We start from the raw sequence: 25,817 nt of genomic DNA on the forward strand, positions 1-25,817 counted from the left end.
GGGATACTTGTCAGCCTGCGAATATGCTGTTCCCTAGTGACTTTACCATCTGTTCATATTCCTTGCCTGAACCAATTATATTGGGAAGGGGGAGTTTATAGAATCACAACTTTTTTCAATCATTTGTTCCATATATATTAGCTGGCAATCTTTCGTAAAGAAGTTTTTCTTCTTCCTCTTTCACTTTCTTTTTTACTTGTTATTCATGCTTTATTTATTCAATATGTTACACTCAATTACATAATGAGTGCAGTGAACGCTCCAAATGTCCCAAATTGGGCCAGTGGGATTCTCCTTCAAGCTGACTCTTCTGTCCTTTTGACGTGACCCCATTTAAAGTACTTCTTTGGATATACCAGGTCCACTTTGTTCTTTCTCTGCTTCAGACCTGGAATCAGCCATTTCTCCAAGGAGCCCTGATTTCTTTCAGTGGGAAATGGTGTTTAGAAAGTAATATCTGGGCAAAAGGTGTGCTAATTGCTATTAGACATGTCAGTGTTCCCAGTTTCTTTCAGTGAGGAGAGAAACAAATCTTTTTATTTCACTCTTGAGGTCATATTGATATTTCCTTTAATTTTTAATTTTCCTATTTGTATCTCTTTTCGCTTATGTTAATCTTGGTCTCTAATAGCAATAATACATGTACTTATTTGCTTTATTCTATAATATACATAAAATAATTTGAAAATTACAAGACTAATATTATTACTAACAATAATCTACACAGTGAACTGTCAACATTTCACTGAAGTTCTTTTTGTCCTTAGAATATATTTCACAAAGGATGGTTAGTTTAAGCACTGTTTCCTGGGTGATTGTATAATTAATTTGAAATGTAGTTAGGTTCATTTATTTCTGTTTATAAACAACTTTAAAGTTTCCTTTCTTTTTATTTTTTGACATATAAAACACGTCTCAAAAGTTTAATAGGTATCTTCAGAGAAGTCTCATTTTCATTCCTATCCCTTCAACTCTGCTTCCCCCTCCTCATTTTCATTGGTTTCTGGTTTATGCTCATTTGTGGAGGTAGAAAACAGCAAATGTGTACTTATATTATTTTCCCTCTCTTTCTTGCTCAGAAGGTAGCATGGCAAAATACTCTGCGCCTTGTTATTTTTCGCTTGGAAATCACTTTGTATTGGTTCATGGAGTATAAGAATCAACGATTCTTGAATGTTGGGAAAGAACAAGCCAGGTTACTACTGCTCACCTTATACGTTTGTAATAAAAAGTCATTAGCCTCGGGGCTGGCCCCGTGGCCGAGTGGTTAAGTTCTCGCGCTCCGCTGCAGGCGGACCAGTGTTTCGTCAGTTCGAATCCTGGGCGCGGACATGGCACTGCTCATCAAACCACGCTGAGGCAGCGTCCCACATACCACAACTAGAAGGACCCACAACGAAGAATGTACAACTATGTGCCGAGGGGCTTTGGGGAGAAAAAGGAAAAAAATAAAATCTTTAAAAAAAATAAAAATTAAAAACAAAAAAGTCATTAGCCTTAATTCGAAGTCCTCTCTAAAGCCACCCTTGATTTTAAATGAAGCTCACAAAAAGTTAAACTGGCAAACCTTACTGCAAGTCATGCTGGGATGTTCTTTAAGATGAAAACTTGTCAGTTGCTTAGAAATAGGTAAATCTGTATTCTCCAAATGAATTTCTATGAGAAGAAAAGTTAACACCGAAAACAAGTGACCAATGGACAGCTCTATAAGGATGATGGAGTCTCTGGCATTTCGGAAGCCACACATACTGAACAAACGCCATCTGTGTAATTTCTTAGCCTACCAAGAAGGAACAAGATTGGAGATGTATAAGAACAATTCCTCCTTCCTTCATCTGAAGTCTAGCTTAAGTTGAAAGCCAATTATATTTTATAAATCCAAACCCTCTTCACATATTTGCTTGAGTGAGTCAATCCCACCTGCGAGTCAGCTCAGCATTTGGGAAAGCTACATCCAAGGAGCGATGAACGTCAAGAAAGTCCTTGCCAATAGTACTGGGCAGAAGAAATATAAGCAGCTCCCAGTAAGTGGTAGCCAAGTCTATGCTGGTCAGTTTTCTAAACTCTACACTAATACTCAACAAAGTATCTTTTCTTTTATTTTTTATTTATGTATTTATTTGTTTTTTAAAGACTTTATTTTTTCCTTTTTCTCCCCAAAGCCCCCCGGTACATAGTTGTATATTCTTCGTTGTGGGTCCTCCTAGTTGTGGCATGTGGGACGCCACCTCAGCGTGGTTTGATGAGCAGTGCCATGTCCGCGCCCAGGATTCGAACCAACGAAACACTGCAGCCTGCAGCGGAGCGCAAGAACTTAACCACTCGGCCACGGGGCCAGCCCCTCAACAAAGTTTAATGAGACAAACCGTATCAGTTTTTAGTCACCATCTACTGCTTCCCATAAAATATAGGCTTCAAGGGAAGAAAAAGCCATCAAAACTCAATATTAAATAATCTGACTTTAAAGACCTAATGTTAAATAGTAACTATGTAATAACAGGTATTGTTTCCAACGTGAGTGGGTCAATGGGACCTTTCAGAATCCATTCTGTAGTTAGACTGGATATTTTCAAGCTCAGAGGACAAGGTGAAATCACTTTAAAGACCAGCTGCAGCTAGCTTGAGTTTCCAAAGCTCTTAAAAACAAAACACAAAATATTAAGCCTCTAGGAGAGACCAGAGACAATACATGGACAAGAATCTATCAAAGATAATCAGTCTCATCAAAGACGTAATTGTATCTCTCATTCTAGACAGGTAATATTTGCATCCTTCTTGACTTTCTAACTTGAGATGTATATGTCCAATTTTAGATCAAAGTCTCAGTATAAAATCATGATCTTAGGGGCCAGCCCCATGGCCACGTGATTTGGTTCGCATGCACCGTTTCAGTGGCCAGAGTTTTGCCAGTTTGGATACTGGGTGCAGACCTAGCATTGCTCACCAAACCATGTTGAGGTGGCATCCCACATAGCACAACTAGAAGGACCTACAACTAGAATATATAACTATGTACTGGGAGACTCTGGGGAGAAGGAAGGAAAAAAAAAAAAAGATTGGCAACAGATGTTAGCTCAGGGCCAATCTTTAAATAAATTAATTAATTAAAATAAAATAAAATCATGACCTTAGATAGCCTGTAAGAAACAGGATGGTTGAAAGGAATTGTTGGTTGCAACTCCTCTGGGGCTATTTAAAAATATGAGCTACCTATTGCTCTGGAATGAATACAGTATAATCCCCTCAACCACTCTCTCTGCCTCTCAGACTAGAACACAGAAATCGGGTTTTGCTGACCAATGACTTTCTGAACAGCTATTTTCTAACGAGCAAAGTGGACAGATGCACAAGGATAAAGATCTCTTGCTTTATATTGTATGGCAAACCAAAAATCAATTGTATAGGAACAGTTATTTGGCAAATTTTATCAATAAATAACATTGCTAGAACATCACTCATATAAATATTTTCAAATCATTTTTGTTTAAATCTTGGCATACAAAGAACAAGTAAAACCACCTGAGAGCATTAAATCAAGACTTTTACTTAAAGCTGATTAGAAGTTTGAAATCCACTTACTAATATCGTGAAAATAAAGGCCCCGAATGCTTAGATTTCTGCGACTTTCTAGTTTAAGTACTCTGCCTCAACATTAATGGCTTACGGCTATGATTTCCTTATAGAGGTTTGTAGTTTCAAAATATTCTGGAATCCTTTGAGTGCTAGATCTAGCTTTCACAGATGAAAACACAGAACAGGGGTGGGGTTTAAGTGACTAGCTCAAGGCAAACTTGTTACCAAGACTGATATTAAAAAAAACATCCCCACAAGCCCAGTACTATTCTTCTTTTAAACTACACTGGGGGAAACAGCAGCTTTATCCTTTATTTTCACGGGGTCAGTTTACAGAAAAGTCTACTATAGCACTGAAGCTTTCTGAGCTCACAATAACAGATGAACATTTGTGAGCTTTGGGAAAGGAAAAGAATTCTTTCTGTTCCAAAATCTAGACTGATTTTTGGGAGAAGCGGAATGATGAAAAGAAATACAACATTCTAAAGTTCCCAATGAACTGCCATTGAGAGGTACTGCTCCTTAAACTTGGAAAGGATGAGGTGAGAAGAGCAGAGCCGAAAGATTGCTGAAGCAAAAAGCTCCATTCTGGAATATACTTCACTGTTTTTTGGTGATGGAGCGGGGAGGAGGAGAATGTATGGGCAATCTAATCCTGACCACTTTAGTAGGATGAAAGAAATGACCCCAGAATTTTCTATTGGGATCAAAAGCAATTTAGAAATTCCACCTGTATTTATTTACACTAGGATTTCAATTTGGTATGGTTAAAACTGACCAATGATTTTTTTTTGGTCATCTAAGAAACCTGCTGGCTATTTTCACAAGAAATGACATACTTTAACACATGCAACAGAGAATATACTTTAACTGTGCTTTTTAGAGGGGGTTTATTTATCCTGTGCAGAATGGCGATGGGGGAACTTTCCTTTTATACACTAATACTTAGTACAATCAGAGAACATGCCCTTAAACTGAGAACATTCCACTAGGTTCCTTTCTCATCTGTGGTACGCCAAAGAGTACCCGCTCCAAGTCACCTCACATCTTATAACATGTCTGAAAGATCTCGCAAAGTTGGCTTTTCCCAATACAAAGCCAGTTGTATTAAATTTGGGGACCCCAAGTAAGGTTTTTTTTAAAAGATACATTTTGTCATTGATGCTTTCTCACTTTCTAGTACCACTTCTCTAACTGACTCTACTAGGACCAAAAAAAGTTCCTGTAAGGTTATTAATTTTATTGAAGTACAGTATTCTGGATTTAAGTAACATGATATGTGATTACTGAATCCTAGGTTCATATCCATGGAAGACATTTAAAGTACTCATTTAATAACATAAAGAAAAAATTCTGGTTATATAGTTTTTAAGAACAGAATTTTTTCAAAAACTGAGTAGCAGGTTTTAACTATATAGCTTCAGAAGCTGAACAGAATCTCAAAACACATCTAAACAGTCTCAGGAAGTGAGGTCTGAAGTTTCTTTGATCATTTTAAAGGGCTTCTTTAAAAACAGAAAATAGGGGCTAGCCGAGTGGTTAAGTTCTCGCGCTCCGCTGCAGGCGGCCCAGTGTTTCGTTGGTTCGAATCCTGGGCGCGGACATGGCACTGCTCATCAAACCACGCTGAGGTGGCGTCCCACATGCCACAACTAGAAGGACCCACAACGAAGAATATACAACTATGTACTGGGGGGCTTTGGGGAGAAAAAGGAAAAAAATAAAATCTTTAAAAACAGAAAATAAAGATGTGATTATATTCCCCTAGATTAGGTAGCTTTGGCTTGAAAGCATCATTGAGCAAGCAACGAGATGGCTTTATATTAACAGCAGAACAGTTTTTCTATACGCCGGAGAGCAGTTACAACTGGAACTATCTAGAGGTTCCTGTTCTCCAGCGGGCTTCGAGTTTATAGGAGTTTGGCCTGGAAGGCCTTGAATACAGCACTTATTCAGCAATCCCTCAGTGTGGGTCTGGAAAGTTCCCCTTCGACCTCAGGCAGAGAAACAAGAATATCCCTGTAAAGGCCACCCTAAAGAGGTCTTGGCCTGTGGTTATACGAAAGATCAGATTTCAGGGAAGTGAAGGGAGAATTGGCACAGGACTCTGTGGGCTCATTGTGCTCCAACCTCTAAATCTAGCCATATCTTTTCTACATAATTCTTCTCCCAGCGCCTCCCACGAAATTTCATTCATGTTTCTGGAGAACACATTGTACTAACCCTGAGGCAGGGTTTGGCCATTCATTCAAGTCAAACACCAACTCTTTCAGGGACAGTGACATATTAATATCAGTATAAATAAAGCAAAGCCTTATCTGCCCTCCTTTTTTTAAATTTTATTTTTTTCCAGTTTTACAGAAATAATTGACATGTATCACTGTATAAGGTATAAAGCATGATGGTTTGATTTACATATGTTGTGAAATGATTACTATAATAGGTTCAGCTAACATCCATCTTCGTGTATAAATAATAGAAAAGAAAGAAGGATACAGCAAAAAAATTTTCTCCTTGTGATGAGAACTCTTAGGATTGACTCTCTCAACAACTTTCCTTCATATCATACAGCAGTGTTAGCTACAGTCAGCATCGGATGCCCTCCCCTTTTTATACTATGGTCTACTTTATAATAAAGCAATAGTACCAGACCCCTTCAGGACTAAAAAGGAATCTTTTTCTGTCTAGGTCTCACATTTACTCATTTTGGCTTAAGGAGGAAGCTGCTCTCCTGGCTATCTGGCTTACCAGCTTTCTTTCTGAGTTCTGCTCTCCTTTTTTCCTGTCATCGTCTCCAATCTTTACTCTTAGGCTATTTCCTCAGCCCCTCAATCAACTCCTGTGATTTTCTGTGTTTTGAAGATAGAATTTCACTAAACTGCCCTCTCATGATCTTTATAATTTTACCATCACTCTTAGTACAGGAATTCACAATATAAATTATCATGTTAAGGAAATCCTTATATTCTGACTCCATTTTTAATCTACTGAGTCCAAGAAGCTCAGCCAACTAGACACTAGAGGTGGGAATGGGGACAAAGCGTCAAAATCATTCTTAGCATTTCAAGGAGAGCACAGACTCAAGAAATGCTATTGATTTCGTGGAGGCCTAGCATTCCCTGAACTTACCTTTTCTAGAGACACCCTCAAGTTCTTTGCAAATTGCCTTGGCTGTACAGATGAATAAACTACAACCCAGTTTGGCTAGGTGATAATAGTTCCAAACACCCAACTCAAGGCCTGGCTTTATCCCAATCACCATATTCTCAATTCCAGGAAAATATTCCAGATTTTGTTAGAGTAGGATCCACGGATGGACTTCAGGCTGCCAACTCCCCCATATACGCAAACTGATACATATATGTACATTTTTCTGGAAGATGAACACAGCTTTGATAGGGTTCCAAACCTCAAATGGTAAAGAACCACTACACCAGACTTAACCCAAATAATAACCTCACAAATAATGTAAGCGTCACAGGATATGGATCTTTGTCTTGTTCACTGATGTATCCTACGTGAGTAGCACAGGTCCTGGGACACAGTAGGTGCTCAACTCTGAGCTGATAGGGCTGCAGGATTTCTGGTCATAGCTTACTCTGAGTACTGTGGCAATAAGAGTAAGTATAGGTTATTTTCAGGACACAAGATTTTTCCTCATGGCCAATGTCATCTAAGGTAGGTGATAGTTGCATTACCACCCCAATATCAGATTTCATAACAATTTTGACCAGCCTTGCTAGATAATCTAGAAGAGTGGTTCTAAATTTGGGACCTTTCAAGTTTAAGCTGTTCTCCACCTGCTCCTTACCCTCATCCCTCCCCATTCTGATTAAGCAGGATCTGAAAAAGCAAACAAAGGCACACTGAGTTTACCAGGCTCTTGATAAAGCCACTCAAGGAACACAGGGAACAAATGCGTCAGATACGTCTTGTTTAGAGATAAAACAAATAAGGCAAAGGAAGTAGAAATCTCTGCCTTTAATACCAGTTCCATTTGTGAGGTACAGACAACCCATCAGATGGATCCACAAGGGTTTAGGAGAACATGATAAAGAGCTGTCTGAGGAAGGGAGACTATCTTTTTACAATGGCTTGGTCCAAATTCAGTAAAAACTGGCAAGATGCTCTCATTCCAAACATGCCCAGCGCTCAGCTAATCCCTTCCCTGTGGAGTCAGAAAAGAATGTGCAGAATTCTGTACCCACTACTCCTGAAACAGGAGGAGTTCCTTCTGAATGCAAGGGTTGAAACTAATCTCATCAACTCAGCACTCCTAATTTCAAATTAGGTAGAGAAATGAGGTGCCTCCCAACATGGGTACTCTCCTTCTAATCTTTATGATTTGTAAACATCCTTTACTTGACCTCACTAAAAGCCTAGGCTTTGCCAACCTCAATTCACTCTCAACTAGCAAAAAAGAACAGAAACCACTCCCAGGGTAATGCCTCCCTCTGAGAAATCCTGGGGAAGGGATGCAATGGGGTCAGTTCCTCCAGCATGCATTTTCCTTGGACTTACAACACAGTTTATTACACATAGAGAACATCATGTTCCCAACCAGCTTGGTCTCTTTTCTATTACAAATCTGAAGTAAACAGATTCTACAGCAACTACAAGTCTGTTACCAAGGCCACTGTATTGATCAGTATAATTAACATTCACAATTCATCTAATCCAGCATGACAAGCCAGCTGGGCTACTCTCCATAAGAGCTAAACATTGGGAATCTTCATGTCTTGCTTGCTAAGAAGTCTGGTGCTCCGAAGCTGGGCACTAAAAACTTGAGTACTGAATTAGAAGTTGGATACCACCTGTCCACCGACAGGAAATTGAATTAGTTACCAGAACAAGTGAACACATCTGCCATGTCTACAGAACACCAATTTCTAATTCCAAAGCTGTGAAATTCTGAAGGTCTCCCTTCCCCTGGAATCCTGCCTAGGTCACATACTCGAGGGAAACAATACACACAAAATCCTCAGTGCCAACTAGAGCCTGAGTTCCTGGTGAGGACAAGTACTGGTCCAGTTCTCAGAAGACTATAAACCTACAGGTGTATTTGAAAGACAAGGGTGTAGATAACTTTTGAACACTGAACTCAGCCTTTGGTTCAGAAAGGGCAGCCAGGGTTGCAGAATGAGAAGAATCAGAAGTTTGCTCAGCACTGCTGGGCAGAGCTGTTATTACTTTTAGGACTCCAACACACATTCTAAAGTCAAACTGTTCAACTCATCACTGGCCCCCAAATCTCAAACACTCTAAGAGTAAGCCTCTCTTCCTTAAATCAAGCAGGTGTAAACCAGAATACTGGTTTCAACTTTGGGCAGTGTCCCTAATGCTAACGGTTTAAAACCTGGTGGGAAATTCAAGTTACCTTTCCCATTATGTCTAAGGATATCCTTAAGCTTCTAGCCTATTGCCTTGTGGTTCTCATATTACTAGGCTAAGACGCTGGAGGCCATGTATTCTCAACAGTCTCCTCCCTTACCTCCTATTTCAGGCATTATAAATAGATCCACTAAGCTGCTGGAAATTCTCATCAACTTCTCACCAGCAGTTCTTGGTATTCCATTATCACCCACGTGAAAGGAGTCTTAGTTAGAAAAACCCTGGCCAACTGAAGGGGAAAGTGAGCCAAAGCCACCAAGTGAAGCCAACTCACTTTCTCCTAGGAATAATCATCTCACAATACTTTGCTCAATAAATAATTACTGACAGTATTACTTGTCAGGCACTACATACTATATATATGTGTGAGATATGGTCCTTGCCCTCAATATTTTTGGTCTAGAGAAATCAAATGAAGAGTAAGATTCAGATATCTGAAAACAGTTTGAGAAGTATTATACTTACATCAAACCTCCTTTTGAGAGACATAGGGAACCAAATTATTATGTTTAGTTTTGATACTTAGTTTAGTATGTGAGCTCCCTACTCTAAACACTCCTATGGAATCAGCTCTGGAGCTTTAGGGGCAGCCACAGTTCATATGAAGTACAGTGGGATTGAAACAGTACAAAAACCTCCCAAGATGCTGAAATGCTGGTTTCATTGAGCATAAGTTACCGAGGTGAACCCTCAAGGCACTGATAATGAGTCTCTTGGGAAGCTGAGGAACATCCCAAAGGGGCGGGAGGGGGGTGGTGACAAAGAACACCAACCACCTCAGCTTTATTCCAAGGACAAACTGCAAGCTGGAAATCTCAGCAGTTTCTGGATCTGTAAAGGAAAGAGATAGGAAGGCTTAGAGGCCTGCCCTTCTAAATCAGGTTTTTTTAACCCAGGATCCATGGATGAGTTTCAAGGGATACCATAAATCTTCTGAAAGTGTATCCAAGCTCCTGAATTTTCCGCAGGAAAGAACCATGATTTTCTTAAGATTCTTAAGGGGATCTGTGACTCAAAATATTAAGAACCATTGTTTTAGAGTCTCTAATCCAGGGAATATCTCAAGAGCATTCCCTCAAACTGGCAAAAGAGAAACCTATTTAAGTTTTCTGCCTCCCACACAGATTTGTCTATTTATTGACCTCTCTTCTGAAGTTAGAAATAGAGTTGGGGGTGCGCACTCTCAAAATTCAAGGCAAAGAGCTCTTTTCTACATCTCCAAAATAAAGTTAACTGTCATGAGAGCCCAAACAACCTTTGAGGAAAGAGACTGGGTTGGGTGGTCAGAGGGCAGAGCAGAATCTCTGTCCTATTAACTTTCCTGACAGGTCCCTTTTTTGACTTCAAGATCCTAAGATTGTAACAGAAACAGGTCACAGCCCAAAAACTTTGACTGAAGGTCAAGCCAGTCCTGGATGAAAGGGATAAAGTAATTCCCATTACGCCTATGGAAACCTGTGCCCCAAACATTCACCTCAATACAATCAGTAAGTACTAGAAGAGCTGGAGCCATTCATTAAAAACAGAACTTCCAAAATCCTGACATTACTCAAAACACAGTGATATGAACAGCTTCATTCAGGAAGCTGCTATGAATGGAACATGGTTACATTCATCTCCTCTAGGCCTTTAACCCCTTCATTCTGCCACTCACCAATTCACCATCTAGCTCACAGCGGGGCGCACCACTGCAGTTCAGCACATTAGCATTTTCCTTGGCACCAGGAGCACACAGGCTCCGTGGGATTCCACCGATGCCATTGTATACACACAGGTTCAGGAGACAAGAGAAAAATACATAAACAACAGGGCTTGCTTCAGCTAGGCAGTTCTTCAGATGGTAAAGAACTAATAACCCCGAGGCAGGTCCAAGATGAACAGCATGGAACAGCGAGCAGCCCCAAACTATTCCTGTTTAAGCCTCATTCTAGCACACAACTGAGTACAGGGTGTCCATTTTAAAAGAAGCAAACTGGTTCGGGCTCACAAAGGAGAACATTTTAAGCCCATTAAGCCCTACAGGTTAAGTACAGAGGCACTTTAGCTGAGGCACTGGGCTTTCACGGCAAGAAAGCAGGAGCACACTTGGAGGGTCCTAGACTTGTGGTTCTGTCAAAGTCCTTTCCCAATCTCTACCTCAGCATTCCAAATACGACTTTTTACCAGTAGCTCATTAAACTGTTTGGGTAGTAAATGATTAAGCCTCACTGTATATTGCTAAGCAGTACTAATCATTATATACATTCTGAGATTAAGGCCCTGGACTGAATCCTTTAGAAAACTGAACAGAGATAGGAACAAAAATGAAACTAGTCTGAGTGTCAACAAAGGCATGGATGTTCTACCTTAGTTCTGTAATTGCTGTGGAGCAAAGGTCACACATTTCTGTAGGAGAAAATCAGTGTATACATAATTAGGGGCAGGCTGTTTAGAGCAGAGAGAAACAGTACCTGGAGGAGGGAGCTGGAGTACCGAGGGATGCAATCTGAAGGTGACTATATAAAAAGATAAAGTCACAACTCAGAAGAGTCTTTGGAATTGTTTCATGTAATTCAAGGATTCTAGTTTGGGAAGACTCCCAAACTATTGCAGTTTGATGAAATAAACTCCTGGACTCAGCTAGCCCAGTGTCTGACAAATGCCCACTTTCTATGGGTGGGTTGTGTGGTATAGGGTATGGGGTGGGAGAGTGGTCAGGCAGAAATCATGCCATTTCCATCACAAGCTCTAGGCTCTCTCACTGTCTATGTACCTCCTGGAAATCAACAACTATTTTAGTGTTCACAGGTGTAAGCTCTACATAAAATAACATTTTTGTCAGGGAAAATTTTTTTCCTTTTGAAAAGACATTCCAAGAGAAACATCTTAGTTTGGGCTCTTTAAGAGTATTCCAAAATTCCATATAAACCAGGGTACTTTTCAGAGTGTAAGGAAGCACTCATTGAATGGCATGCTGTGATAACAGGTATAAACTGGAACCGTACTAGGCAAACCAGAATATATGGTCACTCTAGTTATAAAGGAGAAAATACACTAATTAGTATTTACTAAATTATAATCCCCTCAACAGTTCTGTAATACTATCATTATTCCTCATTTTACAGATAAGAAAATGGAGGCCCAGACAGGGTAAGTCACACGACTTATTAGAAGGTAGAGACTGAAAGTAAACCTGGCTCCAAAAATCCAGTGCTTAACTTACATTGTACTACTACTCACAGTTTTAGGAACAAAAAGGGGAAGTTAAAGAAGTCTTACATAACAGCCAAGCAACAGTGGGATAGCAAAAGAACTACCTGAATGAGTCAAAGGGAAACAGGGAATCAGAAGAGAAAAGGCGACCGCAATTCCATGTGAACTTTTAACTGTATACCACATGCAAGACACTGACAGGTTGACAAGAATAGGAAGGAGAACCTGTGGTAAGAATCTGTCTTTTAACTTTGGATTCTTGGATTTCAGGATGGAAAATACTCTGGTCTATGCAAATGTGTTGTTCATATATGATGGGGATGCTTCTGACCCACCTCAATACGATGTGTTCTAAATTATTATACCCAGTATAATAATGGTGGCCCTTCTTTGTAAAATTTTAATATTCAAATTTCCAAACTTGAGAAACAGATAGGTACAAATGATCCTCCTTTACTGGCTAGTTCCTTTAAATAACAGCCCCAAGGAGGGCATTAAAGTGCTTGTTTACAGATCATAACTATTTGAGTAGCAGAGTAAACTTATTAGGAGTCATAGGCAACTAAAGATATAATGATTCTATGTATTAAAACATCCTTTATAAACAACTTTAGAAGAATATTATATTGGGTAACATACTGGATTCAAACGATACCCTCCTGATAAAACAAAAGGTACGCATTTGTTATCTTGCCAGCAAGGGATCTAGACAATGAACAGATTTCTCTCTGTTACAAGATAAAAGTCTAAAGGAACTTAGAACAAAGTAACATGGAAACTAACTAAACAGAATCAAAGAAGAAGAAGAGAGGTAATCAATATCTGTGGAGAAATCTAAACAAGATAGGATCTTCTTACAGCCCTGACTCCTGTTCCAGACTGCCACTAAAACTGTAGTGCTCTGAAGAGAATCAAGAGACACTAATGATGTGGAGAAGATAGGAAATGTCAATCTACCAAATCTCTTCTCAGCGAATCTAAGCAGCACTGGTGTAATGCTATAAAACTGCACAAGAATTAGCCATAACATACCCAGATGAGAAGAGGACCATCCTGGATTCCATCCAACATGTGAACATCTAGGCGGTATTCACTGGGGCTCTATTTGCTGTTCTTCTTAAGTCTCAGCTGACCCTTTTATGAATTGGCGCTATATATGTTTTATTCCAATAAAGAATACCCTACAAGCAAAAGTAGTTTCTTTTGTGTTCTTTTTCTTCTTTCCTCTACTGTGCTGGTGGTAAAGGTCTAACTACATACACCCTAGGTCAAATGCCTAATGTGTAACTCCAGAGAGCCCCTCCAAATGTTCAGAAGTGCAGAGAATAGTAAATGTTCTTGATAGGCCTTTCAGAGAAACATGTCTATCTTAGGAAGTTTCATCAAAACGCTGGCGATCTGAGTTTAGTCTATGAAAAAAGAAATCAACTTGACACAATGTCAATTTCCAAAGGTCCAAGGACAGCTATCACCTTTGCAACAAAAAGTAACAGAAAAACAAGGATAAATACCCAGAGATCATGGGAAACTAGCCAACTTATTTGGTTGGACTGTAACTGCCAACATTAAACAAGGATCCTCTTTAGGTGTGGTACAATGTACACTACCCTTCCAACTCGAGGACTCCTTTTCTCACCCAAATTTTCCTGGCAATACCACCTGAAATCACCAGTGACAGCTGTGAACATGCATTACCACGTGAATCATACTATAGTTATTCATACTGTCCCATGAAAATTTCCTGTAGAACTTAGCATTGGCACAAGTTATCTTCCTCAGGAATTGGTATGTATTATTTCCCACATCTGCTAATGAGACTATAACTCTGTGACTCCCTTTATCCTCTGGCTCCCAGGAAGCTCAGAGCTGCATGTGATGATCAGCCTCATCAATTATCTTAGCCCTCAGGATTAACAATACTTTTTTCCTTCTTCCGACAGTTTTGACTTCCTATCTATATTGTATGTGTCCTGTGTTATAAGCTATCTCAAATGCTCATTAAAAAGAGAGAGTGTAAGTATACTAAATAGACTTCTTTCTAAAAACCACTTTTGCTATCTTAGCTCCCAACATGCTAGGCGCCCATTCCAAACAAAAAGCACTTGTTTGGGAGATGAGGAAACTGAGGCATAGAAGTTCACTTGCTTAAGGTGGTACCCATTTAGTCGGCTTCCTAACACCCAGATCATGCCACGAATCAAACCAACAAACAGTACTATCTACATAGCACTGTGGTAGACCCTGGGGCATACAAAACTGAGTAAGTTATGATACAGTTGAAGATTCTCAATATCTCCGCTTTTAATTGATGAACATCAACTCTTCCCCAAAGTGAATAAAATTTCACTAGTTACACTGCACTCTGATCTGAGGACCATCAAGGTGACCCTGAAGTAACCTATAGCCTCTGACTGGCACCAGAAATGTCCTCATTTCCTGAAGTGCGTCAGGGCTTGGAATGATCCAAGGATTACTTTCTCTAGAGCCACACTGGAATCCTCACAGGTGAAGGACGGCACCACTTAAAGGGCCTTTTTCTCACACCATTCAGGACACGCCAAGCTACATTTCTTCTTACTTTTCTCATGCTTTCTCACCGTATCAATACGTGGCAGAGGTACAAAAGTGACTTAAATCACAATGTCCAATTCAGCTGAAGTTCTGAAAAACCTAGGACTTGCTATGCGACCTTGACTAGTCCTCAACCAACTCCTTAACTAAATAAATGCCTTTTATCATCACTAGGGGAAGGGTAATTAGTCATCATAAAGCACTTTAATACAAAGTGCTGCGTAAATGCTAAACAATAAAGCTCAGAAAGAGCAAGATTAATAAAAAACATGGGGGTACATTTACCAGCCAACGGAAACTTACAACAGGGTCTTCCCACATTCCTGGCAGAGACCGCTTCTTTCAGCTAATGGAATGAGTCTCTAAAATCACTAGCACTTGGCCTGACAATCATAGACATTAGCAATATTCCTCCTGGGAAGAAAAGAGGAAAAGGGATATTTATTCCTGGTAGGCAGCCATACAGACATCTCAACTACTAGTCAGCCAGGTGGGCAATTAATATTTGAGTACCTACTATATGCTAGGTACAGAGCCAGACAGAGTGGATACAACGGTGAGTGAACAAGAGTCCCTGCCTTTACGGAGTTTACAATCTACAATACAAACTTTGTCTTATTAATAGTGGCACTTCCAAGAATAAAGGCTTACTAAAATAAAGGCAAGTAAGAATAAAGACACCTAATCCCTGAAGCAACTAGACAAAAGAGGATAAGCTAATGGGGAGAAGAAGAGTTCAGGGACTCGGTATCAGGACTTTCCCATTCTTTCCCCCTAACTCATCATAGGTACTACCCTTAAGCATTCCGCTTATAAAGGCTGAGACTCTGTCTCCAAACAGTGCAGATTACAAAGGGTTACTGCCCCAACAAAGCAGTCAGCTGAACTGAGAGCACTAAAAATAAGGTTAATCAGACTCCGCAGAATCAAGGGATCTTCTACAACCATTCTTAAGGCATTCTATTGGTAAGATCTTAATTTCGTGGGAAAACAGAGCTGAAGCACACAATGGTCACCTGTCTTTTTAATCCTGCACTTGATTTCAGAAGCACTTAATTTCTTTAATAAAAAAAGTCACCTCTCCCATTTATGAAAGCATAACTAGTTCAGGTGTAGGGGCCTCAAAGACTAACCATTGCTGCAAATCTTGCTTTGTTCAGCTTAAACAAGCACTGCATCCCGTCCAACACTGCAGGCAGAGACAGCCTTGAAATACACTGTCTTTGTACAGGAGGGAAATATTTATCCAGGTTTCACTGGTTTCAGAAAGGTCACCTCTCTGCAAAGGTTCTCTGGCCTACCGTTAACTGGGTGCCAGGTATGCGGAAAGTCAAGATGTAGTTGGCAGCAAATGCTCAGAAATCACTCGAGATCCCAATTCCACCACTCTGAGAGCTAGTTAGACTAAAACGTCCAAAGGGTGCCATTTAATCTTCCACAACAAGAGAATTAGAAGGGCGTCCTTTGAGCTCAACCCCCAGTACAATAGACTAAACTTGTTCTGCCTCAGTAAGTGCAGTAAAGAATGAGCAATCGTTCTTTACCACCCACCCCTCCAACCCACCCAAGCTCCTTTCTCAGGGGATGCCTAAGTGATCTAGCCACATGACTACGATCAACCTGTATCCATGACAGTGTCTGCTGTCACCAACCTCCAAATGTTAATTTCTTACATATGTCGAAGCAACTGGACGATTGTAAAAGGTGAAAGTCAGTTTTCTTTTCAATCTCACGCTGCCCTCATTGCCTTCACCTGCATAAAAGAGCTAGCTAGCTCCATGCATTTTTTTCTCCTGCTCCAAGCTAGCACGCAGTTGCTGAATAAACCGGCCACTGCTTCCAAAGATTTGCCCAAGCAGCTCTACCCGATTTACCCACTCCCCTGAGGGGAGGTTTTCTGAACACCCCCATCCCCTGGGGCTGGTCACAGGAGTCAACTGAGTTCGTTCACCCCTCCCGCTCCCGTCTTCGAGACCTTTCATCCAGGAAAAGTCAGCCGTAAATTTAAGGCCCAGCCCTGTCGGGTTTCGAAAAGATCCCGAGGGCCGAGGGACAAAGGAAAGTGAGGTCAGGGGCGGCCTTTCCAGCTCAGGATAGGCCTGGGGCCGCTCACCCGCCCCTCACACCACCTCGGCCGTCCCGGGGCACCTCAAACCTCGCCCTAAAGTCCCAAACTAGCTGCAGCCCGGGACTCGCTCGCGCCCCTTCCGCGAGGCCCCAGCCCGCGCCCCCGCCGCCACCCAGAGCCCCCGCACCTTCTTGGGCGCCTTGGTGACGGTGGCCATGAAGGAGTATTTCTCGGCGTCCTCGATCTCCTTGGCCTGCTTCAGCTCCTCCCCGACCCCGGGCAGCGGCATCGCGTCAGGCATCGACATCCCCCGGCCGGCCGGGCCCGCGGCAGCCCCGCCGCCCCCGCCTCTTTCACTCACGGGCGCCCGCCCGCCCGCCCGCGCGGCGCCCTCCGACCCGCGCTCGCCCACCCTCCCGCTGCGCCCCGCGCCGAGCTGCGTCCGGGGCTGCGGTGCTGTGGCCGGCGTCTCGTCCGCAGGCGGTGCAAGACAGCCAGACAGCGACGGCGGCCACAAGAGTACCAGAAGCAGCAGCGCCGAGCTCCGACCGGCCCGCGCCACCGCCTCCGCCGCACGCAAACACGCACGCAAAGTAAGGGTAGAGTGCGGCGACGCCACGTCAAGTACTGGCAGCTCCGGGGCGGGGGGAAGAGGCGGGGAGAAACGGCGCTCTGTCATGACGTCACCACGCTGGACTGGGCTGCCGAAACCGCCCCTTCTTCCTCCCAGCTCGCGGGTGATGAAGCTCCCAGGATGAGCCGGATCCTTTGCGCCACCAGGTGGCGCCATCAGCCCTGTGAGCGGTGCGTGGTTCCTGCAAGGGTGCCGCGGAGCGCGTGGGGGGTTGGGGCTACAGGATTCCGGGCAAGGCCTCAGAAGAGCGTAAGGGGGATACCTGCGAGCAAAGACCAGAGCCCTACACGACACATCGTACAGCCAGTCCTAGGAAACATCCCGGGCCCAAGACAGCCCACTCACTGCCCCCACCCCAGGCCCCTTGGCCCAGAAGCCCCCTCCCAAGGGGCAGTCTTTGCCTCTTGGACTTAAGGGTGGGCAGAACAGATTCAGAGCAGTGTGGTTTCTGCACGACCCTTTGTGACCTCCTTCACCACCGTCTCCGCTGGGCCTTGCCTGTTTACAGGACCTTCAGGCCACAGAGCTGATGTTATCCGGCCATTGGGATAGGGCTAACGGGTCAGAGGGTGGAGAGCATGAGGAGCGGGGGTGGAAGAGCCTGAATGGCTTTCCTGCTCCATGCGCCCTGCCCCCCAAGCGTGAGACTGCCGGCTTCCCAGTGCAGCAACCAGGACATTCATGGACAATTCCCATGCTCTTACTGGGCCCTGCTATGTGCTGTTCCTGTGCTAGATCCTGGATAGGAAAGAGGAGTGTGATGCATTTTATGTTTTGCAAGGCTTTGTGCACCTGACAATGCAAAGCGTATTTGTAACCTAATGTCAGGTGAGGTAGCTTGTCCTTTGAGATTCAAACGACATTGGCTCCAACTCCCATTTCCTGTGGAAAGTCCAATGCCCTCCCCAGGATTTCTGTGAGTTACTGGGGGGACTGGGATTTTCATAGTTGCCTCTGGCTCTAATTTTCTGCGTCATCTGAAGTTTTGTTCACTATTCTAGTCGTGTAGCCATTTCTTTAGTTCCTGCTGTCAATTCAAATATGGAACATAGCCCCTTCTGCTTTCAACCCCCACCCCTATTCCAAAACAACCACAAAAATAATGCTGTAACATGTAGCAGAACTTTTAATGAAGGTTTGTGGGCCACTGGGGAGAGATTACATCACACAGCAAACAATTTAAAATCATATTTCTGAAATGTTCTGAAAAGTTATTTTGGCTGTCTCGTCACCCAGGATTTCTCGTTGGCCTCACCACTCCACAAAGCTCCCTAGCCCATTGCCGTCTAATCTAGCTTCCTCCTCTTATTCCCTTCCCATCCCTCCACCTCATCCTCCCCTCCTTGATTGACTGGGAAGCCAGATTCCTCTCTACTGTGCCAACTGTTCAAGTCTTCCCACTACCCTTTCCCCAAATTTCTCCCCAAACCCACCTTTTGGTATCTAGAAACCCACCAGGTTTCTGACAGTGTCAGCTCTTTCAAGAAAGAAGCTGTGGTTTGAAGTGACATTTTCCCCACTGGTTTATGTTCAGGGTTGGGAAGAGTGTGAAATACTTGCCTGTGGGGCTCCAGAAGTCTTAGTCAGAGAAGCCCATGTTCCAAACCCATCAGACTGTCTGTTTGAAGCAGCCTGTGGAAGTGCCTGGTAGGATGCACACTTCTGCAGATCCTGGTCTTTAACTGTCAGGATTCTCTCATCTGCCCACTCTTTCAAGCCCCTCCACTTCCCTCTAAGGAGTATTCCTGTAGCATAAGGGACAGAGAGATGGGGGACCAGAATAATAGGTTCACTTATGAGGGTACCAGACTGGTACCTTTCTCCTCCTCCCAGCCAGGGCCCAGGGGTAGACCTGCCCACCTAGGACTCTTTGGACATATGGCCTGAAGTAGCTTTCGTCCTATAGGTTTGCCGGAACTGTTGTCAGAATCTGGGGATGAGAGCTGTCTGCTCACAGACCAGAGGCAGGGCCAGTTGGAACAGAGGTGAAAACTCCACATCCCTTAAATAGGAAAACATGTGGCTTAGGATAACTTGTTTAAAAATAAAAGGGCATAGGTGTGTCTGTCTTTTGGACTTGATGTTTAAAATTTCCATTGTTTAGGGGCCAGCCTTGTGGCATAGTGGTTAAGTTCATGTGCTCTGCTTCAGTGGCTCGAGGTTCGTGGGTTCAGATCCTGGGCATGGACCCACACACTGCTCATCAAGCCATGCTGTGGCAGCATCTCACATACAAAATGGAGGAAGACTGGCATAGATGTTAGCTCAGTGACAATCTTCCTCAAGCAAAAAGAAGATGATTGGCAACAGATGTTAGCTCAGGGCCAATCTTCCTCACCAAAAAAATAAATAAATAAATTCCACCGTTTGAGAGCTTTGTTCTCCGACCCCCAGTTGTGCTGTGCATATTCGTATTCAGATTGTGAGGTTCCTGGAGACTGAAGTTTAGCCTCTTTTTTGCTCCTCCTGAACCAAAGCAACAGGTTTTCCCTAACACCAAGCTTACAGGATTGGCTGTTGCTGCTGCTGGGGATGGTGAAGACAGGGCCAGGTTAGAGGAAGCAGTACCTTCGCAGCTTGAACCAAGAAAGACCAGCAGATCTGACTCCACTTACCTGAGTGCCTGGCCCAAGGGGAGGCTGAGGAGGCTGACCTAGGGGAGTTGAGGTGCGTAGACTGGAAGGCTGAAGGGGCAGCACTCCCCGCTCTGGTGGAAAGGCAGCTGGCCTACGTGGTTCATGTCAGGACAAGGCCAAGGGCATTTCTGGAAACCAGCCTGCTGCAGAGGACATGGGTGGCTGCCATCGCCCCCTCCATGTGTGGCTGGAGATCAAAGAGCTCACCAGAGAGCTTGCCAGAGAGTGTGATGACATAACATTGGTGAGAACCATTGCACGCTGCCCCCACCTCTCCTAGATGACCCCACATCCCCCAGCTGAGGCGTTCCCTCTCACGGATGTCAAGAAATGACCTGTCTTCAGCCCACTCACCCACCTACCAGACTCAACGCCTCTGAGCTGAGTCAGGTGGGTAATTCAGGGCTCACTCCCCTGAAAGCACAATCCACACACAGACAAGAGAAGCCATCAGGGGCCAGTGTTTGAGAAGAGCAGGGACCCAAGGATAGGTGCACCTGTTGTGTGCGGTCAGGGGAAGTCCCCAAAGGGCCCAGAGACCAGAGGGGACCCTGCTCGAGAAAGGAATAGCCTAGGAGTAAAGATGAATTGGGAAATGCTGTTACCAGAAACATGGTGCCACTGGGGTACCACACGTGGGCTTAGTCTTGTTAATCAAATTCACTCTTCTGTCCACCCTAAAATTTACCCTCAACTTTCATTCTTTTTTTTTTTCATAAAATATACATTGAATGCTGTCCAGCTAGACATTGGGACGACAGAGGCAAATGAAGTACTGATCTCTACCTGGGGACAGATGAGGGGCTGGGATAGGGATGAGGAGATGAGCAGGAATGGCTTCGTAGAGGGAGAGGCTGCTTGAGCTGACGCTTGACAGATAAACAGCTAGACAAGGTAGGGAAGGGATTCCAGGCTGAAGGAATAGCATGAGAAAAGGCAGGGCAATGAAAGAACTTGGCATATTATGGGAACTGTAAATAGTTCAGTGCGGGTGGGGCATAGGGTGCAAAGTAGGGCAGAGTGAGAGCTGAAGCCAGAGCCAGATGTGGGTAGGTAGTGATGACATACACAGAGATGGGGAACACAGGAGGAGAAGCAGGCCTGCGTGGAGGGGTTGCTGAGATAAGGAGTCAGTTTAAGACATAAATTGAGTTTGATATGTCTGTGGAGTGTGCTGTCCTCGCGTCCCAGGGGAGCCGAGGTTGGTGCCTTTCACACCATCTGTACCCTGCCCGTCTGACACCCCACCAGAACAAGGCTGGTCTCTCCTGTAGGCCTTTCACTTCTTCTAGGCCAGGCCCCACTTTAGCCCTTTGAAATGAAAGGTGCAGAAAAATTACAAGAGATCTCAGATGACAATAGAAGTATGGAAACAGGTGAACAGCTCAGTGGCCCTATGTCCATCTTCTTTGTGTCCCATGAACCACCATGTTGCACAACTCTGGGAGGCACCATTGACATTGTAATTGATGTGAAGGCTGTCCATGGAGTGCGACTCCAGATTGCTAATCTGCCCTGTTGGCCCCGAGGGACTCCTGGGGCCAGGCTCCCAGCTGCACCTCTGCAGCTCTGGGGGCTGGCTCCCCAGGCGGGCCTGGCTCCTACTTCGCACTGAACTCCCTCATTCCCCACTTCCAGCCTCCTTCCCTCCCCGTTCTTCAATTCCAGCCCTTTTGAGAAGATAGGCAGTCCCTGGGTTCCAAGAAAGACTCCTCCTTCTCTGCCTCTTCCTCTGCTTATTATGATCATATTTATTATCATTTTACTATTTATTATTGTTTTGAACATAATCTTTATAGGGAAAAAACTGGCGATGATAAAAATCTCTTTAATCTCTGTAAATTCACTTCAGGTTTTAATCAGTTTGCCAAAGCTCACTTTTACATACCTGTGATCAGTAGGTACATGTTATTTTGTTTTCTGCTTTGATAAATTACAGTATTTTGAAAGCAGAGACCACATACAGACATCATTTACATGCTTGTCATTGTCAGTGTTTCCAAGGGTTCCATCATATTGCCCTAGGAGTTTGTTTAACCATTTTCCTATTGTTGGGCATTTAAGTTGTTTCTAACAGTGTAATATAAACAGAGAGTCTGTTGTGGGTAGGAGTCAGAGTGGAACAGCTTTCCAGCAAAACAGACAAGGGTGGGTCACAATACCAGGTCCCGCCAGAGAGAAGGAGCAAAAATGTTAGTAGTGGGGCCAATTGTCTGGCTGTAAACAGGGCCTGGGAGACAGTACCTTTCTGCTGTAAGGGGATGTGAGCTCCGGTGCCTGGAACTCGTGATGGCTGACTCATGGGGAGGCTGTGTGGCGTGGAGGGAAGCTGGGCATCAGGGCCGACAGAGATGCGACCTCAAGTCTTGACTCTGCTACCAACTTGGCTGCTGGCATCCTGGACCTTTCTGGGCCTCTGTTTCCTCATGCAAAACAGAATGATAGCTCTTCAGCGGGGGCTTGTGATGATCCAATCCAACAAAATAATAAATATAAAAGAGTTTGAATAAGTTACAAGTATTGTGCGAATGTGAGTTACTGAGATGTGGATCCAGGCTAAAAATCTGGAGGGGAAGGGAATTTTTGTCGAGAATGTGGAATTCTCTTTGTGCCCTGCTTCCCAGAAAGATGAGCGTTAGCAGAAACCTGCTTGCTGCAGGAAAAGATTGTCATTGCTGGTACTGAGTACTTGTTTACGCTGGGGTTGTACTTCCTTCACAAGGGGGACTGGAACTGCCCCAGCCCTGAGCAAGTGCCGCTTTCCTGACCCAGCCTAGCCTCAGGGTCTGGCTACTGTGTGTCCAGCAGCCCCTCAAAACTTTCTCAAATGCTTTTTTCTGGGTTGGACCAGAGATCCTGATGGATCTTTCTTCAGTTTCCAAAGCTGCAGCCTATAAAAGTTAAGGCTGAGAAGGCTTCTAGTAATTGTAAACAATGTTCAAGGAAGCTGTTTGGATGATTCTTTGTGCTACTTTGTGTACTTTTCTGCGTCTGTGTGTGTGTGTGTGTGTGTGTGTGTGTGTGTGGTGAGGAGTTTATCAAAAAAGCAAGACTCCAGAAATTGTGAAACTAGCCTTGGACTTCACCCCCGGCCCAGGTCTCTGCTGGTCAGTTATTTACTGAGCACGGGCTTTGTGTCAGGAGCAGTGCTAGGTGCCAGGGAACCTGCAGTCAACAAGGTGGACACAGTTCCTGTCCTCATGGAGCTTAGCGTCCCTAGCAAGACTTCATCGCAAAATCTGAGCCCCTAAATACCTTCTCAGAGAGGGGCCATCCTCCTTACTCTCTCCATGTGCCCCATGCTGCAAAGTCCTTCTTAGAAGTAAATGGCATACTCTCCCTGCCCCTGAGACTGTGCCAGACCCAGAGTGGGGAGGAGGACGCAGTCCGTCTCCAGAGTTCAGATCAACTTACCCACTCTTGGAGTTGCCCTGAGTCTTTTAGAAGTTTCTGGAATACTATCTCCCTGGTACATATCTTGTCTGAAGACAATGGAGAGTGGGCTGGGAGGTGGAGGTGCCAGTTTGCCAGGATCAGGCACTGCATTGCTCTCCACTTCCTGCCTGCCTTCTGCCCCTAGGATGGGAAACAGTCCTGGAACTGGGAGAGACATGAGGTTGGCCAGGCCAATTAGATACCCTGTTGGAGGCTAGCAGAGCATTTTCCTTGGCTGGAAGGCACTGGGGCTGGATGGAGTAGGACAGGCAGAAACTGCAACTGCCCAAATCTCAAGTGGCTGGGGTCTTGCCCCCTTTGCCTCAAAGGCCCTGCCCTGAGGCTGGTTTGTTGGAGCTGGAAGAGAGAGAACGGTCAGCTGTCGGTTGTGTGGAGGCTGCTGCTGGGTGGGAGCCTGCCTTCCTCACCCTCTCTGGTGTACAGGGCGGGCCCCATTGCATCACTCTTGGAGCCTCTGCTCCTGGCTTTGCAGCCAGCTGGGCCCCTGGAGGAGTGACTCTCCCTGTTTTTCAACAAACCATTAACCATTTCACCCTCCTGGTCCTCCCTGTAGTCCACCTGGATTCCCAAGGCTGCCCCTCACACCTGTCTGTCTGGATCTTGAAAACCTCCCTTCTGCTCCATGGTGCAAAGGGGTTCTGCCTGGGCAGCTTTAGAGGGTTGAAGGCTCCACTTACCCAGTGCAAGCCTGGCCTCTTCTCCAGGAAAAGAGTTAACCTCCCTCATCCCCACCCTCAGCATTTGTCCCATTCTGCAGCAGTGAGCAAAGACTCCTCAGCCTCTAGGATGAGCTCATGCCACTTCCACACTCCAAACAGAGCTGGGACAAGGGGTCAACACAATGTTTAGACCAAGAGCAAGAGTGGGACCAAGCCAGAGACCAGGGGCTTGGACGTTGGCCTCTCCCCACAGCCCTTCCAACCATTTCCTGCAGACCTGCTCAGGCCTTTGTCCTTTTTACAGGGACCCAAAGAAGGAGTGGGTATGGTGAGAGTTCTAAAGGTCCCAAGGATCTGAGGGAGGAGAGCACCTAGTACACAGTGTTTCCTTGCTCCTGAGGGGCGGTGAGGAGGCGTGGGTGTGGGGAGAGGAGGGAGCAGAGAGGCCCTTCCAGTCAGTGAAGCCCAGGCTGCGTTGCGCCCAGGACTTTGATCTCCCAGCGCCAGCATTCCCCTTATCACCCCGCCCATTCCGGGGCCTGAAATAGCCTGAAACTTCATCCAAACGTAGGTCCAGGTCCAGATTTTAGTTCCACAGACATTTGGCTGCACCATAACATGTAGCATCCTGGGCTGGGTCCTGTGGGGGACGCAGAATGAATGAGGCCCAGCCCTTGCCCTTGGGGAGCTTGCAAAATGTACCCTGATAACTGTAGTCAAAGCCATAAGATGCCTGTAGAAGAAAAAGAAAGACGGCTTCCTGTGGAAGTAGTGGGGCAGCCTCGCAGATGAGAGTCATTTTTGTTGAACCTTAAAGGATGAGTAGGATTTCAACAGGCAGAAATCAGGGACACTCATTCTAGGGGAAGAGCAAGAGCGAAACTACGGAGATGTGAAACTTAGAGTATTTGGAACATGGCCTGCAACCTGGTCTGACTGGAGCACATGGGAGAATATTGAGCTGCTTATGGTTTCCTTAGATATGTCACTCAATTTACCAGTGAGTTTGTCTAGACTTCCTATAGGCCAAGGGCTCTCAAGGGGCAAAGACCTGCTGGTTCGTAGAAATTTACAGACCAGGGGCCCGCCCGGTGGCACAGCGGTTAAGTTCACACGTTCCGTTTCTTGGCAGCCTGGGGTTCACCAGTTTGGATCCCGGGTGCGGACATGGCACCACTTGGCAAAAGTCATGCTGTGGTAGGCGTCCCACATATAAAGTAGAGGAAGATGGGCATGGATGTTAGCTCAGGGCTAGTCTTCCTCAGCAAAAAGAGGAGGATTGGCAGTAGTTAGCTCAAGGCTAATCTTCCTCAAAAAAAGAAAAAAAGTTTACAGACCAGAAAACGGAGGTACGGAGAAGTGAAGAAACTTGCTCAAAGTTATAAAGCACATTAGTGATAGAGCAAGGACTACAACCAGGTTTCCCACCTTTATCTCTCTTGGCTCAGTGCTGGTCCCTTAATCCAAGGAGCTTAATCCACAGAGGTGACTGACCCAGCAGACCTTGTCCCCCACTTAGGGGGCCAAGAAGGCATTTGAAATGAACAGCCAGTGTTCAAGGATGACACAAAGATTTAGCCACATGAATGTCCCTCATGGTGTCACATGTAAGTGAGGAATGAATAGCTCCAAGACAC

General features: G+C 44.5%; 1 protein-coding gene across 7 annotated transcripts in view; it reads right to left on the minus strand.

Moving 5' to 3' along the window:
- The window catches only part of AHCYL1 (adenosylhomocysteinase like 1), a 37,559-nt gene extending 20,171 nt beyond the window's left edge, over positions 1 to 17,388 (minus strand). For 2 of the 7 annotated variants that reach the window (XM_070268556.1, XM_070268555.1), the window contains exon 1: positions 9,741 to 9,790. Coding sequence is in view for 4 of the 7 variants with exons in the window: in XM_014740156.3 (XP_014595642.1) it covers positions 16,983 to 17,102 (120 nt within the window). In the remaining 3 variants the exon portion in view is untranslated. Of the gene's footprint in view, positions 1 to 9,740; positions 9,791 to 10,618; positions 10,641 to 15,030; positions 15,142 to 16,982 lie in introns of those variants that run through there. The other 5 variants (XM_070268554.1, XM_014740156.3, XM_005610350.4 and 2 more) reach the window with 5 other exon arrangements.
- Between the last annotated feature and the right edge of the window lie 8,429 nt (positions 17,389 to 25,817).

Source organism: Equus caballus, chromosome 5 (genome assembly GCF_041296265.1).
Source record: "Equus caballus isolate H_3958 breed thoroughbred chromosome 5, TB-T2T, whole genome shotgun sequence".
Lineage (NCBI taxonomy): Eukaryota > Metazoa > Chordata > Mammalia > Perissodactyla > Equidae > Equus > Equus caballus.